Here is a 17,993-nt window from a genome sequence, read left to right as displayed (position 1 = left end):
TTTTATAATTACTGCTCTGAAAATCCTAATTGGTTTAGTGTTTTTAATAATTCATTTTACATTTTTACTGTCTGTCAGTGTTGCAATTTAATCAAGAGTATACTCAGTAATGGCATCTTTCTGCCATCGAGTGGGGCTGGAATCACAGTCAATGTTGGCCTTTGATAAAAGGAGTGAGCGAGAATGAAATCTTTAAATACATTTTTGAAGCTAGCTTTTGATCAGAACTGTGTCTGAGTTTCTGGATTCTAAAGCTCAGTACCTGTCTCAGATAACAAAGAAATTAGAACAGCCCCAAGTTGGGGCTTGTGATTTCTTTGGTCATTTTCTGATATGCGATGACATCAGACTGTTTGAGTCAGAATTAACCTAAGTTATACTGAGTGTAAGTTTTTTGTCCAGGCTGCAATGCGGTAAGTAGAAGGGACTTTATGGACTACTTGTTTTATTGCAGCATTGAAGAAAATCTTGTTCAAGGATTTTTACTTCAAATCTAGTTTGGGAGGCATCTTTTATTGTAGTATGTGGAAGAGGAGGGCAGAAAGAAGGAATTCCACTGAAGAGGAAGGTGTAATGTCTTATATTTCTTACCTTGCTTACCTAGTGAACAGTGGTGAAGGAAATTTTGTGTGTACTGCCAGCCGTTCTGGAAGGTTATCATACACTGGAGCTTTGTACTGAACTGTCTGTACATCTGCATCCGTAGAGTGCCAGTGCCAGGCTCGCCGGAGAGGAGCACACTAACTTCCAGTGTCCCTGTTTCTGCAGGTAAAAATGGAGATCTCCTTCCAACTACAGAAGAGGCTGAAGAACTGGAACGGGCCCTCCAGGCTGTAACTTCTCTTGAGTGCCTGAGTACCATTGGAGTACTTACACAGACAGATGGTGTGCCAGTTCAGGAGCTGTCAGATAGAGGGATAGGGGTGTTCTCTACAGGTGCTGGAGCTCCAGGAATGCAGTCCTTGAGTCGAGAGGTTAACACGGATCTGGGGGAGCTGTTGAATGGGCGTATAGTACACGATAATTTCCCCGGTCTGGAGCTGGATGAGAACTTGCTCCGTTCTGCTACCTTGTCCAACCCACCTACGCCCCTGGCAGGGCAGATCCAGGGGCAGTTCTCAGCCCCAGCCAACGTCGGCCTTACTTCTGCCACTCTCATAAGCCAGAGTGGCCTTGGGGAGAGAGCCTTCCCAGGACAGTTTCATGGACTTCATGATGGCAGCCATGCCTCCCAGAGGCCCCACCCTGCCCAGCTGCTGAGCAAGGCAGATGACCTGATCACCTCACGACAGCAATACAGCAGTGACCATTCACACTCCTCACCCCATGGAAGCCATTATGATAGTGAGCATGTGCCGTCTCCCTACAGTGACCATATCACATCCCCTCACACCACATCCTTTTCTGGTGATAACTTGGCAGCTACCTTCTCAGCAGAGATGCCCATGATGGCACAGCACTTGCTCCCAACTCAGCTGGATGTGCCACTTAGCGGGGTGGTCAACCCCAGAACTCACTGGGGAAATCTTCCTGTCAATCTTGGGGACCCCTCTCCGTTTAGCAACCTTCTCGGTGCAGATGGACACCTCCTGTCCACCTCTCTGTCCACACCACCTACCACCTCGCACTCAGAGACCACACAGCCTGCCTTCGCCACTGTGACCCCCAACAGCTCCAGTGTGCTTCCGGGGTTACCGCAGACCAGTTTTAGTGGCATGGGTCCTGCCTCTGCTGAACTCATGGCCTCCACCTCCCCTAAGCAACAGCTCCCTCAATTCAGCGCAGCCTTTGGGCACCAGCTGAGCTCCCACAGTGGCATCCCCAAGGACCTGCAGCCCAGCCACAGCTCCATAGCTCCTCCCACGGGCTTCGCAGTGACCGGTGCCACCGCTACCAGTACCAATAACGCATCCGCGCCCTTCACCACCTCCAACTGAGCTTGTCTGCCTGGCTCTCTGCAGGTAGATGGGGGACCTGTGTTTTCTATCTTTCCTTTTTTCCTTTTTCTTTATTTTTTCTGTCCTCCCTTCCCTTTTTTTTAAGAGGGGGTTGAGAAGAAAACCCCTGCTTCAGTACTGACCAGGGTTTGCCCTCTGTGAACCTTGCTGTAGCGTTCACATGTGCTTGTTACGCACCGGTGCTCATTTATTGCAGGCAGGTTCACTGTTCCCCAATAATTCCTTAAGGATACAGCACAGTTACTGGATGTAATTGATCTTAGCAGTAAGACCTGGAAATGGGAAGATACCTCAGATTACTGATGCATGTTACTGTTTCCTAAGGTTTGGATCAGTGCTTGCCATCCTATTAGCATCTGGTAGAAGGTTTTCCAGTGGGCATAAGTCTCTTTGATTTTTTTTTATTTTATTTACTTTTTTCCAAAGGTAGCATCTGGTGTGGAAAACTTGGCTGCACGTATTTGGTTTGAGAATGGTGCACTGAAGTCCTAAATCAAGATCATGGTTCAAGGATGAGTTTGGCAGTTTCTTAAAACAGTCTCTTGACCTCCTCTGTGTGTGTGTGTGTGTGTTTGGGGTGCAGGGAGCAGCAGTTCCTTTTCTTGTTTTGGTGATGAAGTGGGAGTTGTCCCCTTCCAGAACTGGTCACTGTTCTTACTGCATGCTGATTTTGGGGTTTTTTTTAATTATGATGATTTTTAATTCATTGATCAGCAAGGGGATCCGTTGACTGGTTGCCCAGAATCTGAAGGCTGATACAAAGTTAGGCCAGCAAAACAAAGAAAAATTGAAGAACTTAAATAGATCATGGATTAGTGAAGATTCCTGTGCAGATTTTCCCTCCCTTGCTGAATTACTGTGGCCTTGTAGCATTGATGATTTGCCTTTTCAAGTGTGGCTTTGTCCAGAACTCCTTGTCTGACAGGCTGTACTTCCCAGCTGAAACTGGAAGAATTTGGTTGATATTCTGCCCATCCACACAAGTCTAGGTCAGACCCTTTGGTAAGTTTCAAACTGAAGCATTTCTCAAATTATGTCTAGCTACTGAGACTTTCTTGGATAGTTTTTTTTTCTCCCTGGGAGCCAAATAGTTCTTTTGACACTTGTAGGTTTGATGGTCTATATGGGAAGCTGAATGTATGTAAGGAACTAGCAGGTACCTATCAGCAGTCATAGCTAGCCAAAAGAGAAATCAGTAAAGCAAAATAGAGGGATAATTCCTTTGGTATGCTGGACAGTTTTGCTTTCACTGGCCACCTGCTAAAGATAGTATTCTGTCTCATTGGTAGTAATTTCAGTTCGTAAAGAAAGGAGTCCACTAGCTTTTACATGTTTGTTTTTTGGGTTTTTTTTGGGTTTTTTTAAGTGTTTTTTAACCCAAGAGATAACAGCAGCAGAATTTATGAGGTGTTCACTTGCATCCCTTTGTCAGGAAGGGAAAAGAGGAATTTGCTTGTGACTTAATAGGGGTCAAACTGGCTACTGTACTCTGACTGTAAAAGTAGCTTCTACTTAATATAGCAAGTCTCTACTCTTCTTGGTTTGTTTCTGAGATGCAGATGAGAAAGAACAGAAAATCCCACATTTCATTCTCTACTGTAGAGGACAGATTTCATTCTATTGTACAGTAAAGTGTCCTACTTGCATGTATCCTAGTCTTATTCAGGAAATTGAGGTGCAAGCACATGTAATGGGGAGGTCTAATAACCTGTTTGAGCAAGGGATCATTGGATGAAGTTTAGTTGCTATAGAAATTAATTTTGGTAGCAGTCCCACACCAAAATCTCTGACCCAAACTTCTCCTTCCATCTTGCTAAGGAACAGATTTAAATGGGATAGGTCTTGTGTCTTCTTACTATAGTAGCAATCATACTATCCCTCTTTCCTTGAAAGATTTGTTCTCCTTATGTATAAAGGAGTATGGGTGATGCTTATGTCATTTTCTGAAATTGCAAGTGTATGTGGGTGGAGGAAACAAAAATTATTTTCATGCTTCTGTTGTTATAAAGTCCATATTTCATACTTGGTAAAATAGATCTTAATAATATAAGCCGAATATTTTAAAGTGGCGATTTAAATATGTTTGTAACATTTAAATGTTTTTAAATCATGTAAAAAGTTGAATTGAAGCCTATGAAATCCTGCTCGTGATTGTCCTGCTGATTGAGGAATGCCCAGTGGTATTGTGAAATGAGGCAAATCTGATGAGGCATTTATTTATTTTGTATTATGTTCCCCATACTTTGCTGAGGAGACAACTGTTTGATTTGCAAATGATTTTTGTTGTGTACACATACCTTCCTCAATATATTTGGATGACTGGCTGAAGAAGACTGGAGAACCTAGTATACCAAATGGTTAATTCTTTAATCTCTTTGTGTAGTCATGTCATTTTAGAGGATGTTAATTTCTATAAAGTGGTTTCAGGTCTTTGGTCTTGAAATCATTCTTGTGCCCATCAAACTCTTTAACGAACCTGCAGCTAGTGCAGAGCATGTGTGCCCCATATCACATTTCTCTTTCTTAGCAAATGCCAGGGGGAAGGGAGGAGAGGAACTGAGAGCCAAGTTCTGCTTGCTCTTGTTGGTGTAAATGACAGAGAAGCTCTTTGGTCTAAGGTCACTGTGAGTTTGTACTGGTCTAATTCGGAATATAACCCAGATCCTAATCTGAGCATTGACGTAGACAAAGAATTTAAAAGCTGTTGAAGTTACGCAGGTCCATAATTCCCATTTGAAATCAATGGCCTTTATGTAAATGTATTTCTTTAAGACAGCCTAGGATATGAACTCTCTTTCCTCGCTTAGACTTCAATTTTTGTATATCCCTTGATGACTCTTCCCTGAAAAGTGACTACATAACATTTTTCAATGAGCAAACTAAGTTTGCAATAAAGCTGCACTTTTAAAAATGAACTTTAGTTTGTATACATTTGAAATAGGAATCCCTCTGTCCTGTCTGACACAGAATTCTGAAATGGGCCACCACTCTTGCCTTTTCCTGGTTCACCTCATTTTTTCACTGCTGCCAATTTCATGGTTACAGCCTACCAAACAGTTACGGGTCTTGATCTTAGCTTTACAAAGTGGATCATTGCAGGTGGGCTTCTACACCCACACACCTGTTGACTTCATTTAACCAGTGTTTTACTGTTGGATGTGAGAGATCCCATCTGAGAGGTATGTGCAGCCAGAGATGTTTCACACCTCTTCCTCTGGGAAATACTGCAGGTTTGGTTAAGGTAGTCTTTGAGGCTGTTATTTATGTGGTTCCTGAGTAGAATCCATTCTCTCTTGCAAAGTTTTTTCAGTATCATCTTGTGGTGTAGCAGTTAGCACTCGAATCACCCTTTCACTGCCGATCCAGGTTTGCAAATTCAGTCCTTTGATTTAAGTCAATACCTGTCATGCCCTTTAGTGTATTAACAAATGGAATAACACTAGTTGAACCTAAAAGTTAATTTCTTTACATAAGATTTGAGTTTTAAAGAATTGGAAAAAAATTAGAACAAAATACCAGTAACATCATTTTTTGGAATAATAACACCTCAGTTAGTCTTAGGATTCTATGATTCTATGATTCTATGATTCTTTTTATGAAGCTACGTAACACAAGATGAACTTTGATAGTGTACAGAGGCTCATCAGGAACATGCTGGCCTGCTGTGTAAGATATTCTGTGATATATGCTTTTGTCTCCCTTCACTTAGGAAGGCTTTACAACAACTTTGGGGGGAGTCATATGCACTTAGATACCTCAAAGTTGATTTGCTCTTTGGCCTTGTAATTACTATGATACAAGAAGATGTACGTATGATGTAAGATGGAAAAGATGCCACATTTTGTCTCCTTCAGGTTCTTGCTTAATTCCCTTCTCATCAGTAGTGTACTTCTCTCCATGGCTGGGCATCAAGGCTTTAAATCAGTAATGAGGAGAGGTAGCACAGTTTCAGGTCTGCCTCAGACATGGCGGGGAAGATGGCAACAGCTAGATTCCTCACTTAGTTCAGCAGGTTAGTGAAATGAGGATTTGCAGTTCTCAGTGGGAAAGCATTGGAAGGCCCTGAGAACCTTATCACCTGCTAGGCAAAAATTAGAGATGGTATTGGAAATACAAATGCAAGGAAAAAAATACCCAAGGAGAGTCATCCATAATAGCAAAGAGTAGCCAAGGGAAGTGCATTTTTTTATTATTATTTTTTTAATTCCTTTCTAGAACAAGATGGTTATTATTTGAAAAAATGTGAATTTCTGTTGTGAGCTCTCAGGCACAGCATGATGCCACTGGCTCCAGGGGCATGGCCAAGGTGAAGGGTCTAGGACTGAATCTGCAAACCAGTAATCAAATTCAGGATGAAGCTTCATTTTGCTGTAACAAATCTCAGTACAGCCTGGGATTGAATGTCCTTGCCTGGAAAGAAGAGTCTCATGAAGGAGTACAATAAACAGTGGACAGGTGCCTTTCCTAAGAAGCTGGCCCTGGTGGTTATATACACGTATTGTTAGTCTGTTTCTGATCTCCAGCTCCTGCCTGAGCTGCTGCAGCACCTTGGCTGCTGCCTTTCACTGTAGGCATTGAAAGGGCTCATGGAGTATTTCTGCCTGTGTTTGTGCTGCAGTGAGCTGAATCCACTGATGATTTCTCCAACAGTATGAGCCTTTGGGCAGGAAGGAGGGAAGCATATTTAGAAGAGCCAGCTACCTGCTGTTGAATTTTTCAATACTTGTAGGGGTGCAGGGATGGTGGCAGAAAGTGCTTTTAGCAGATAAACAGAAAACTTACCTGCAGTGATGAGTGCCTGGGCAGTTTCCCTTGTGGAATGTTACCTTTTGCTTTTGTATTTTTACCATTACATGTGAAGGAGTCTCCTGTGCAGGCCTGTGCAAGGTCTGGTGGTGGTAGAAATAGTAACTGCAGAAATAGTTCTGGGCTGATGTGCTGACCAGATCTCTAGGTCTTTCTGATCTGGTCACAAAGTCTTTCTGATCTCTTGGGTAACATTTAATGATGGATACTATGGGCTGCTTCTCATACCTCTTTACTTCTTTTCTATGTTATTCATAATTCTTTCTTGTATTCTCCCATTCTCGGGTACTTCTCCTATGTAAGTAATGCGAACCAGTAAGTCTTCCGTTGTCCTGAGTGAATCTGATTATAAAACAAAAAGGAGGAGAGATTCCTGCAATTCATAACATACATTTTCAATGCTAGAATGACAGCGCAGTAGATCAAACTATTTCTTAGAATGAGTAATATAATGTTTCACAGTACTCTTAATATGTCATGAACTAAATGTTGAGGGTGAAATACTGATCATGGGAGTGCACACGCTAGCAGTGAATATGCAGGTGTTTATAGCAAGAATTTACTTTCTCACTGGTTCCTCTTCTTTTGAGTACAGCCTCAATAGAAAGTCACTAAGAAAAATAAAAATTATTTGTTTTAATAACCTGCAAGCCCAAATAGAAGTAAGGAGGATTGGTGAAAAAAAACCCCAACAACTACATTTGTGTTTACTAAACTTAAAGTTGGACTTAAGGAGAGGTCTGGTCATAAAAGACCGTAGCTCTATCAGGTGAAGTTTTGTTTTTTGGTTTTCTCTTTAAGACTAGACAAAAACATTGTTGGCAAAGAAAAGCTTGGTGGAGGAGAAGAAGTTACAATAGATGTGTCTTAGTATAATTTTCTCATTCACGTCTTCAGCCATTAAAAAAATCAAACAACAAAAAACAGCTGTTTTCCCTTTGCTGTTCTGCTTCTTCTTGTGTTTACTGGATTTTTTGCTTTTCCTTGTTTTATTCTGCTATCATATACTCCCTCTCTAGCTACTATGGGATTAAGTAGTGGAAGCATGAAAGGAGAAAGTTGGCTTAGCTGTAGATTGACAGCAGTAGTTGGAGAAAGCTTTCTTTTTCTGTCTCCTTGAAGTAAGTGTTGGCAACTTTTCAGTCTGCTCTGGCTCATAGAATTCCACTTGGAAGTGAACAGGATGAAACTAGGGCTTTTGACCTTAAAACTGTACTAACTAGATGTAGGAAAATGCATCCTTCCCTTGCTAGTCCCCCAAACACACACAGTGAGATGTCCAGGGTCCTCGCATGTCCACCGCATATGCGTGTTGAACTTGGTCCAGTAATGCTGATGCTTTACCTGCTCTCTGTTGCCATCAGCCAGTGCCCGTGGAGGTAAACTCTGAATAGGTAACATTCCCAGATATCCTATGGAAAACTTTAACTTTGGTGCAGATTGCTCTGATGTAGCTAACTGCGATGGCGTTGGCTTCTGCCTTGGAGTGGACTGATTTACCCTGAAATGACTCTAACCTGCCTCTTAAACAGTGTAGTTGGTTCTGTGCAAATAGATTCATTCTGCAGTGATGGACAGTTCAATTCTCATGCAAAATCACTTCATCCTACCAGAAGGGGTTGAACCAGTTTCTCTGAACAGTGATGACCTTCACTGTACAGTTTTGGGTATGTCTCAGGGATTCCTTGTGGAAATAAGGGCAGTTAACAAAAAAAAAAAAGAAAAAAAAAATAAATAGTTTTAAAAGTAAATAATAATTTAAGGTAGAGCGTCACCTAAGTGAGAGCGCAAGAAGGAGAAATCTTTGTTCATTTTTATAGTCCACAGTGTCTGGCTTAGGGACTCTTTCTCTTCTCGGGGCTCTCATCTCAAGTTCAACTTACAGAATCTTTTTCATCACGCTCAGCTTTAAACTTTTTATTTAAAGATACCCTTCCCCAATGAGCTTTCAGAATACTTATTGTAGATTTTAAGAGAAATGGTATATTAATTTATGCTATTAACATCACCTCATAAATTATAAGTTTTATACTAAAGCTGTATTGAGTGTAATGAATTATGTTGCATATGTGTTTTTAATAGCTATAAAATTATATACAAGCTTTTTTGGAAAAACAAACTAGTGAAGCACCTTTTTACACTGGATCTTTGCCGTGTCAAGGTGTACAGCTATTCTTTGCTACCTTGCAGATATCTATATCTATATATAGATATATATATAAATAAAATAAAATGGTATCCTGTATCAACAAAGCATAGAACTCTTTTTAACCCTTATATTACTGTTCCTATAACTCTTTTTAAATTTTATTTTGAGTGTTACATCCTGCAATAATTTATCCGTGGTTTGTACCTATGATTAGAAATTTAGTTACAGGGTAAATAGATCAAATTTTTAAAATCCAACTACTATATCTGGAAGTTGTGAACCAAGTTTGTAAGACCTTTGCGTTTTTTTAAATGTATTTATTTCCAGTTAGCTCTGTTAGTTGGAATTTGAAAAGTCAGAACGTTAGAAATCTACAGTGTCTTATTCAGGAATTTTCCCCTCCTTTCCTCACAAAGGAATTCCCACTGTGACTTATAAATAGAATTAGACTGCTTGTGTGCATGTATGTATTATATATACACACAAAAATATGCATTGGGGGGATGTATGTGCGATACGAATGTGTATATTGTATGTAGGTCATAGTTTTGTAAAGAGAAAAGTAGTTGAGAGGTGATGGAATGTATTGTAGAAATGTGATTATTTAGTAGGGGGTTGTTATGTCCTCATTGTTGTATAAATAACCGAAACTCTCTACTACATAATCTTCTGTTATAAGGCTAACTCTGATATCATGTCAATTTTACTGTTTTTTAAATGAGTTGCATTGAACCCTGTTGAAAATGCCATGAAAATACCAAGCTCCCGAAGACAGCCTTTAAATAAAACAAATGGGGGAGGAGGAGGGATGGGAGAAACAAGTGATATTTTTTAGGACAAAATAAAATGGGAAGGTCTGCATTTGGTGGGATGGGGAGACATGGGAATTGCTGTATCTTTGAAAATTAATACCTGAATCTCCTATGGTCTGACTTGGAAAATGTTGTCAAATCAGTGTACTTGTGTTTTCAAATGAGGTTGTAAGGGGCACTGTTTGTGGGGTGACCTCCGTTCTGTAAAAGGATCTTGTCTTCAAAGTAGATTCTTTTCTTTCCTGGGAGTCTTGATGTGTATGAATTTTGCCCCAAAATTGCTGTTGTGGGATTGCAAAACAAAATACCATTTCAATCAAGGGAGTTTCATTTCTGCTGTGAAATTCTGAATTTCTTTATGGCCACTTAATATTTTTTTTTTCATAATTGGAGAAGGAAGAGTTCTTTATGGGGTATTTGAAACTGTGAGAAGTCAGGCACATTCTTACAGATTGGCTTATTCTTCATACTGTTCTGTTTAGGCTGGAGAAAGTAGCCTAATTGTTATTTATTCATACAGTATCACTTTCAATGACGATGATCCTGGTGACTCTAAATATCTGTTTAGGAAAACAGGGCTTCCAGTATTGCACAGACATTAGAATTTTTGAAGGCTTTTTTTAAGCAGTTGCAAATCAAATCTTAATTTTCAACTATTTCTTTTATGTTCCCCTTCCTATCAGTATGTTGGTAACCCCCAGGCATCTCTCCCCCGGCCCCCCTCCCCGCAGTTTGTTTCTGGCACATACGCATACAAGTGAAAGGGCAGGGAGGTGGAAGTTGTAGAGGCCTTTTCTTCTGCTTATTTGGTGGTAATGGGAATTAGCAGCATAAATATTTATGCCTTTATGGGGAAGAATAGACCCATTTTTGTGTATACCTGTACAGAGAGATATATCTGTATATGAGATGTTGGTAGCACTTTGCTGAATGTGGACTTGCCCTCATGATGTACAATAAATACCTATGAATGCAATCAATCTAAATCTATATATATACATGCATACATATGTATAGATGGAATAAATGTTGTATCACACACATGTACATTAGTTGTAAGATGAGTGTGTGAGCTAAAGAAAGAGACTGTCCTCAACGTATGTGTAACAGGTAAGCACTTGTGCCAAACAAGGTTGTTTCAGTTCTTCTGAGGTATTTGGATGACATCAGTGACTGATGTGAGCTTGGTCAGCGTTGATTTGTGTTACCTCAGCCCTCACATTGGAGTTTCCTTGGTACGTTTCTGCTTTTGTTATATATTAATACTCATTGAGGCCTCTTGCAATGCCAGCCTCTTCTGCTCCTCTGCTCCACTGCCTCCATCCCAGCTCCTCCTTGTCCCTGCATCTCTACAGTTTCTCTTGCTAGCAGCAATCAACTGTAATGGCCCAGTCTGGCTCTGCTTATGCATTAGTGAAATTCTCCTGATGACTGTAGTGGCAGCTGAATTGGGCCCTGAGCTTATGCAGAACTTCCCAGCTATTCAATTGTGCTTGAGTAGGACTGTGATTGATTCTCAAATGACCACAAACTTTACTTAGAGCCTGGTGCAAAGCTTCCTAGCATATTAAAAGGTTATCCCAGCATTGTTTTTAGAGGTACATATTAAAGATGAGAAAAATGCACCCACTGAAAATAATCTTCAGGTTTCAGCCCCTCAGAGAAAAATGGGAGTTTGGTTTGCGTTCCTGACAATGCAGGCAGTAGCAGAAGGCAGCTCTGTGCTCTGTTCTGAGCAGCGGGGTTGTCAGCAAACATATAAAGAGAAACACAGCTCTTTAAGCTTTACCATTAAACAGATTTTAAAACTTGCTGAAGAGTTGACTATTAACACGCTAACACTTTGCATCTAATTGTGTTTTGAATGATCTTGCTTATGCAAGTAAATTGTGGCTTTAAGTATTCTATTTTCTGTTTTCTGGCTAAATGGAGCTTCTCTATCTTTTTAGCAGAAAGCAGCTGTCAGAAACCTGCTCAGTCACATTTTAGCACTGTTGAAACTCCTGGCTAACTTAGGCTTCTGTTTCAATGGAGAATGCTGCTCCAATTCTGTCATTGAGGCGTTCCCGTGTTTTCAGTATATAGGGGGCACGATTTTTCTTGGCCACAATTCAGCCATGGAACTTTTGTCTTCCTTGCGTCTATCTTAGAAAAGGTAATTGGGGTTCTGTTTCCTTTTAAGCTTTCATGCATTCAAACATGACTATTTCTATAATACATATGTTTGGGCATGTGTATGGGTATGTCTGTATACTGGGTGTGTATAACACACATTTATACACACACACGTATTACGCTATTTCAGTTTATGTATGTGGAGAACATACCTGTTGGTCCTCTCCTGATATATACTCATGCATACATATATTAAATATGTATATAGAGTGTAGGTGTCTTGCATATACGTGTGTATATGTTATGAACCTTGGTTGGCAATTTTTTTCCCACTTCTTGCAAATTACTGTACCTTCTGACATGCTTTCACTGAAGCTGCATTATATAGAAGAGATTGAGAAATGTGTTATCAAAGTTTTATTTTAAAAAGGAAACTTTTACTTCTCTAAAGCCATTTGTAGTTGTGTTTTGAATTTTTACTAGAAGGGTTGTTATTTAAAAAAAAGAAAGAAAAAAAAAATCAAAAGCAAGCAGACAAACTCTTACTCCCACCATCACTTAAATGGACATAAGAAAGAAATGGAAACACAAGTTTCTAAGTATTTATTTCCTGCAGGGGTTTCTAAGGCATGCTGTAATCACATTCTGTCCCATTCCCCCTTTTGCCCAATTATAATTAATGATTCATGTTTTCTTTTACACAGCTTTTTCTCTCACTGCTTTACTTTTGTAAATCATTGTTCACCTCCTACATTCAGTAGTACTGATATCACTAAGGAGATTTCATGTCCTTCTGCCCCTTTCAGGAGAAAAAGCAGTGCATCACTATTGCGTTAACACTTTAGCATACTTTGTGGAGGATGGATGTTTTTATTGAAGATGCCTGTAACAAATCCTTAACTTATTTATTGTCAGAAGCCTTAACTGGAATCTACCATTTGTTTGTTCCCAACAAATTTCTGCAACTATTTTTTTTCACCAACATAAAAAGTAGTTCCCTTCTTACTCGATGCCTGGGGTGTTAGGGTTTGAGTTTATCGTTGTGGATTTGGTTTGTGTTCCTCCCCCCCCTCCAATTCCCCAAGATGTTTATCTGCAAGTGGAGCAAAACAGATGTCAGAATCTCAACCAATACCCTTTTTGCATTAAAGGGTAAATATCTTTCCTAGGTTTAATACAAGAGAAGGTGGCTAATGAATAATCCAAAATGCTTGGAGAGAATGCTCACTCTTTTTAAGGCTGTCTCAGAGAAGTTTGTGTTTGGTGTCATTTTAAAGGTAGCTTGATCATGCTTTGATATCAGAAACAGCCTTGTAACAAAGAGCCCCGTGCAGTTGTTTGGCCACTAGAGTTTAAAATGTAAACAAGTTGCAGTGGGAAAGCAAAGGTGAGGTGGTGTATTTTGAACCAGTGAATTGTAGCTTGCAAACGTATCTGATTTTGAAGTAACTGCATGGTAGCAAGGATTAGCAGTCTCTTACACCCCTTCCTTCTCCCTCATCCCCGACACACGCGTTCAGCATCCCGTACGTTGGGAAAAGTAAACAACTTAGTCCAGCAAAGCTACGTCCACTTAATGACTGCTTGAAGGGAACATACAAACTTGCAGTGCCACATCCCGTCTCATGGTATTAGCTGGCAGACTGGCTAATACGCACAAAGAGCCCAGCCCAGGTTGCTGCTGCGGACGCGTCGCCTCCGGAGAGCGCCTGGGGACGCCTGGGAAGAGGGGTCACTTCCTACGGGGGGACAGCAACTCTGCTGCTTCTAGTGCTGCAGGCTCACGGACAGCATTCCAGGGGCGGGTAGGAAAGCTCACGTTTGTACTTTCCCTTTAAATAGGAAAGGTTGGCTCACATGTTCCTCATACTTCTCAATGAATGTACTGTATTACCATTTAAAAAAAAAAGAAACAAGAAAAAAAAAAATCAATGAAATGATAATAGATTGGTCTCCTTTTGTTATCTGGTCCTTGTTTAATTTGTTTAAGGGTTTTTGTATACAAAAGTTTACATTTTTATGTATATTTTTCTTGTGTAAAAACTGATGTAATATGTGTATAAAACACTGTATGTATTATCTGTATATAGTGTGACAAAATGATTTTCTTTCTTTCTTTTGGATGTATTAATAAATCTTGCTGTGAAGTAGCTGTGTTTACTATGATGAAACCCTCTTGTTCAAGCCATTTTGCTAAGTCTGAGATGTATTAATATTGCCCAGGCTGAAATATGATCCATGAGGTGATTTTAAAAAAAAATAATTATCCTAAGTACAGTTATTAAACTGTCCTTTGCTTAGATAGCTGTAGAGTCTGATTCTGCTCTTGCTTATTCCCTATTGCTTTCTGATAACATTAGCTAATTAGTTTTACAAACCAACGGAGGTTTTCAATCTGATTCTAATTATAGTGCTTTCTAGCTCTGGATCACTGGCCTGGGGACCAGATCTTGTTTTCTGTTCTGAGTTGCAAAACTGTACTTGAAATATAATTTAAGGGGTACAGAACAGAACGTTGTCTTCTATATTGTTAAAGATTTCTGCGTTTTAAAAAATATATACCTGCTTCATGACCAAAACTGGTAAGTTGGAGTTCGGTCTTATTTTGAGAATTAGTATGCGGATGAGAAGTGATGGTTGCTGAGGTGCTGGGGGCTCCAGTCAGCTCTCAGGCAGGATTGCAAAGCCAGGACATGCCTGCACTGACTGCCTGGATCGCCCAGACGCTGGGAATCACCACGGCCTTGCCTGGGCACAGAGCTGCGTGCTGGAAGGCTGCGGCTGCTGACAGCTAGACTTCCTTGGCCGGCACTCACCTTTCAGAGCCAGGCTTGCTTGCTGAGAGTGGCTTTTCCACAGTAGCTTGAAGGATACCCTCTCTTTATGAACAGACCTTCTCCGTGGACACTGCAGTAAGTAGATGGCTGCTGCCTCTTCCTCTCACCATTGGTTTTGTGAAATCTTCCCCTTTGCTTTCTGACACGAGGGTGTGCGCTACAACCAGTGCTTGCTTTGCTCGTCTCCATCTCCCACTGTGTTTGAAGTTGTGACCTGAAAGGGAAAAGCAGTTGTGTCCTAGGTGAGATCATCTTCCAGGTTCTGTTTTTCATAAGCAGTGTCACTCAATGCTGCCCTGATCATCAGAGTAACTATCAGCAGAGATTGATGAGAAGGGGATTCAGTAATTTGCCTTATCTTTTTACTGAGTGAGGGCCCAGCCACTCCAGACAGTTTAATTAGAGCTTGTGATCCACAGTGCCTGGTTGTAATGCAGGCTGAGGGATAGGTGGTGGTAGTGATGATGTAGTTGTCCATGCTAACAACACTGCAAAGGTTTTGCAGCAAAGGATGGAACTGATTTGTGCTTTAATATCTTGCCTTCCTGGGAGATGGGAGTACACTGCAAGTGCCACATCCAGACATTTGTCAAGACAGAGCGATAACAGAAAGGATCAGATGCGGTAAACAAAAGGAGAGACCAGCATCATAATTTCAGTCCAATATGGCTGGAGAAAATCTAGTCCAGGCTTGTCCCCAGAGAATTTTCAATGTAATAGGCCTGAGGCATTTGGACACCATAGGGGCAATAGTGATGAGGCAGTTCTGTGCCGTTACTGATGCAATTCTGGCTGAGCATGTGGATGCTGCAGAGCTGATCCTTCTAAGTGCTATTATCTCATGCAGCACTCAAACTCAGAGTGGGGAGAGACGGAAGGAATTATTCTTATGGAGAAAATAGTTGTTTAAAATCTGCTTTTAGTACATTGCTATGTAGTGTAGGATTTGAGGCTGCGATGAGAAGAAGGTGGAAGTTAGGAAAATGGGGGCTCTTCCCTGGGGATGATTCCCTGGCAGAAGCAAAGTTGCCAAGTCTGTTCCTGAGCTGGGCATCCTCCAGCGTGGGCTTGACAAGAGATGGGCTGAAACTCCTCTGCTGACTAAGGCAGAGACCAACTGAATCACTTGGTTTTTTCCCCAGTGCTTCCATGAACAGCAAAGAAATGCTGCTCTTAGAAAATGATTGCATGGCTCTCAGTCAGAAACTTTACAAAAACAACTGGTCATTGTTCCAGTGCTGCATTTCAAAACACAAATAGGTTGTTTGAAGTGTCAATTCAGGAAGAATGTGGCACATCTTTCTCTGTGTTTTGACAGCCCTCTCAAGCTCCAGCAGTAGCCTCTTAATAGTTGGCAATTATTTTCTCAGAAAAGATCATTTAGTTTGTACTTGAAAAGCAGGTGACATTTTGTTATAAGAGCAAGTGTTGCTCTTACATTTGGTGAAGCACTTGGAAGGAGAAACCTTTATTAAATTTGGGAGCTGGCTTCATGCAGAGGTGAAGACATCTCTCTCTCTCTCTCACACGCTCTCTCTGCATAGTCACAGGCAATTGTCCCATCTGCAGGAAATGATGGGGGCCATCTTCCACACTGCTCCCTGGAGCCTACACCCCAAGAACAAGGCTGGTACTTCAGAGCTGTCCGGTCTGAACTGGAGATAGATTATACTTGTTTTAAGTGGCTAAAGGTTGTGTTTGCTGCCTTGTTTTATTGCTAATTTATGACTTACGGAAGGTGCCAGTGAGGAGTCTTGGTACCACTGAATTTAGTAAGAAAATTGAAGTGGTGTGCTAAAAATGTCTCTGAAAGCAAATTAGCTTTCCTATTCAGATGTATTCTTGTGCTTCTGCAGGGGAACAGTGGTACAAACTTTCTGCTCCTGCATCCAGGAGCTCCTTGGAGAGATGTCCTTAGGACTGAGAGAGGCTTGTGTGTCCTGTTCATCCCTCAGATCTCCCTTACCATGGCTGACATAGCAGCCTGTGTGGCAGGGAGTTTTGTAACGTGGATTCAGTCTGGCTTTGCTGCCTGTTTCTGCTCAGCTTGTGCACCAGCTTCAGATTCTTGATTGCTAACATTTGAAACGTAAAGCCTTTGCTTATATTCAGTGCAACTCTTGGTGGAAGCAAGTCCCTGTATCCAGCCTGCAGCTGTCCTGGGGGGCTCTTGTGAATCTGCTCTGCGGGTCCCTCTGTACTCTGGTGCCTACCAGACAGTGAGGCTGGTTAGGCTGCTGATACAGATGTGTATGCTGTCATGCTGACCAATACTTCCTCACAGCTCCCTTGTGTTCTGCAAGCCCATGGTTCCTGGGAGGGTGTAATGGACTCCAGTCACTCCCAGCTTCCCCACTGCAGCTGTGTTGGATGCAATGGCCTTCACAGCAGGAGAGAGGGAGTGGAGAGGGTCTGCCAAGCTGCAGACTCATGCTGTGAGCCCACGCTGTGACCCCAGGGAGGGCACTAAGGCTTGTGAGAGCACAGCTGGGATCTCATGCATCACCCTCTCCAGTCTTTCATCAGAGCATCTCTGTAGTACTTGGTAAAACGAGTATGGCCCATGCTAAAAAGAGTTTCACAGATGAAAAAAAATAATCTTGATTTCTCTTGGTTTCTAAGTGTGCTGGAGCATTTTTCTTCAGGCTGTGGCTTTCTTGCACTGAGGGTTTCCATGTGCTAAGAGTGGCAGTGCTCATGAAGAAATGTATTGGGCACAGACTCCACCTGAAGGCATACCATCTACCTTTCCTTACCCAGCTGGTGCCAAAGTATCAGCAAGGTTAAAGAGCCTGACTAATGTCAAACTTGGGCCAAGAACTCTGCCAAAGTTTCACTTAGAGCTGTGAGTCTCAGTTACAGTACTGTCACATTGGCAGAGTGGGTCCATGTCTGTGCCAGTAGAAATTGTGCAGAACTGGACCCTGAAGTGTTCACAAGTATTTCCCAAAATGACTGTTATTGTTTCTAGACAGGGCACGTGGTGCTTCAGTGCTTTCAGGTTTTATTTTCCATTTGCTGGTTAAAAATACTCTTCACTATCACCCCATTAGGATGAAGCCAACTGGAATGGCCAGAGGGGTTTAAGGAATGATTCTTTAAGTGCCTAGAAGCATACAAATGGGTTAAATCCAAGACACACAGACATCTGGGGTTCTGCTCTGCACATCCTGCAGCCTGTTGGGTATCTACCTAAGTGTGTAGTCTTCTATAATTTGTGCTCTCAGCAATTTGCATGCATTTGCTATGGCTGCTTTAGTAAAGAGCTTTTCCAGTCTAGCTGAGTGTTCAGTTGCTAAAGCCACTTGACTTCTAT

The 17,993-nt window shown here is 41.4% G+C and overlaps 1 protein-coding gene across 3 annotated transcripts in view; it reads left to right on the top strand.

The window, feature by feature from the left end:
- The window catches only part of INO80D (INO80 complex subunit D), a 45,646-nt gene extending 31,656 nt beyond the window's left edge, over nt 1-13,990 (top strand). For 2 of the 3 annotated variants that reach the window (XM_051623391.1, XM_051623392.1), the window contains exon 12: nt 769-13,990. In XM_051623391.1, the coding sequence (XP_051479351.1) occupies nt 769-1,937 (1,169 nt within the window). In that variant the 3' untranslated portion in view covers nt 1,938-13,990. The remainder of the gene's footprint in view (nt 1-768) is intronic. The other variant, XM_051623393.1, reaches the window with a different exon arrangement.
- The last annotated feature ends 4,003 nt before the right edge of the window (nt 13,991-17,993 follow it).

This window comes from Apus apus, chromosome 6, assembly GCF_020740795.1.
Source record: "Apus apus isolate bApuApu2 chromosome 6, bApuApu2.pri.cur, whole genome shotgun sequence".
NCBI lineage: Eukaryota > Metazoa > Chordata > Aves > Apodiformes > Apodidae > Apus > Apus apus.
Note: the sequence above shows the minus strand (reverse complement) of the source record. Positions and strands in the feature narration are given on the sequence as shown.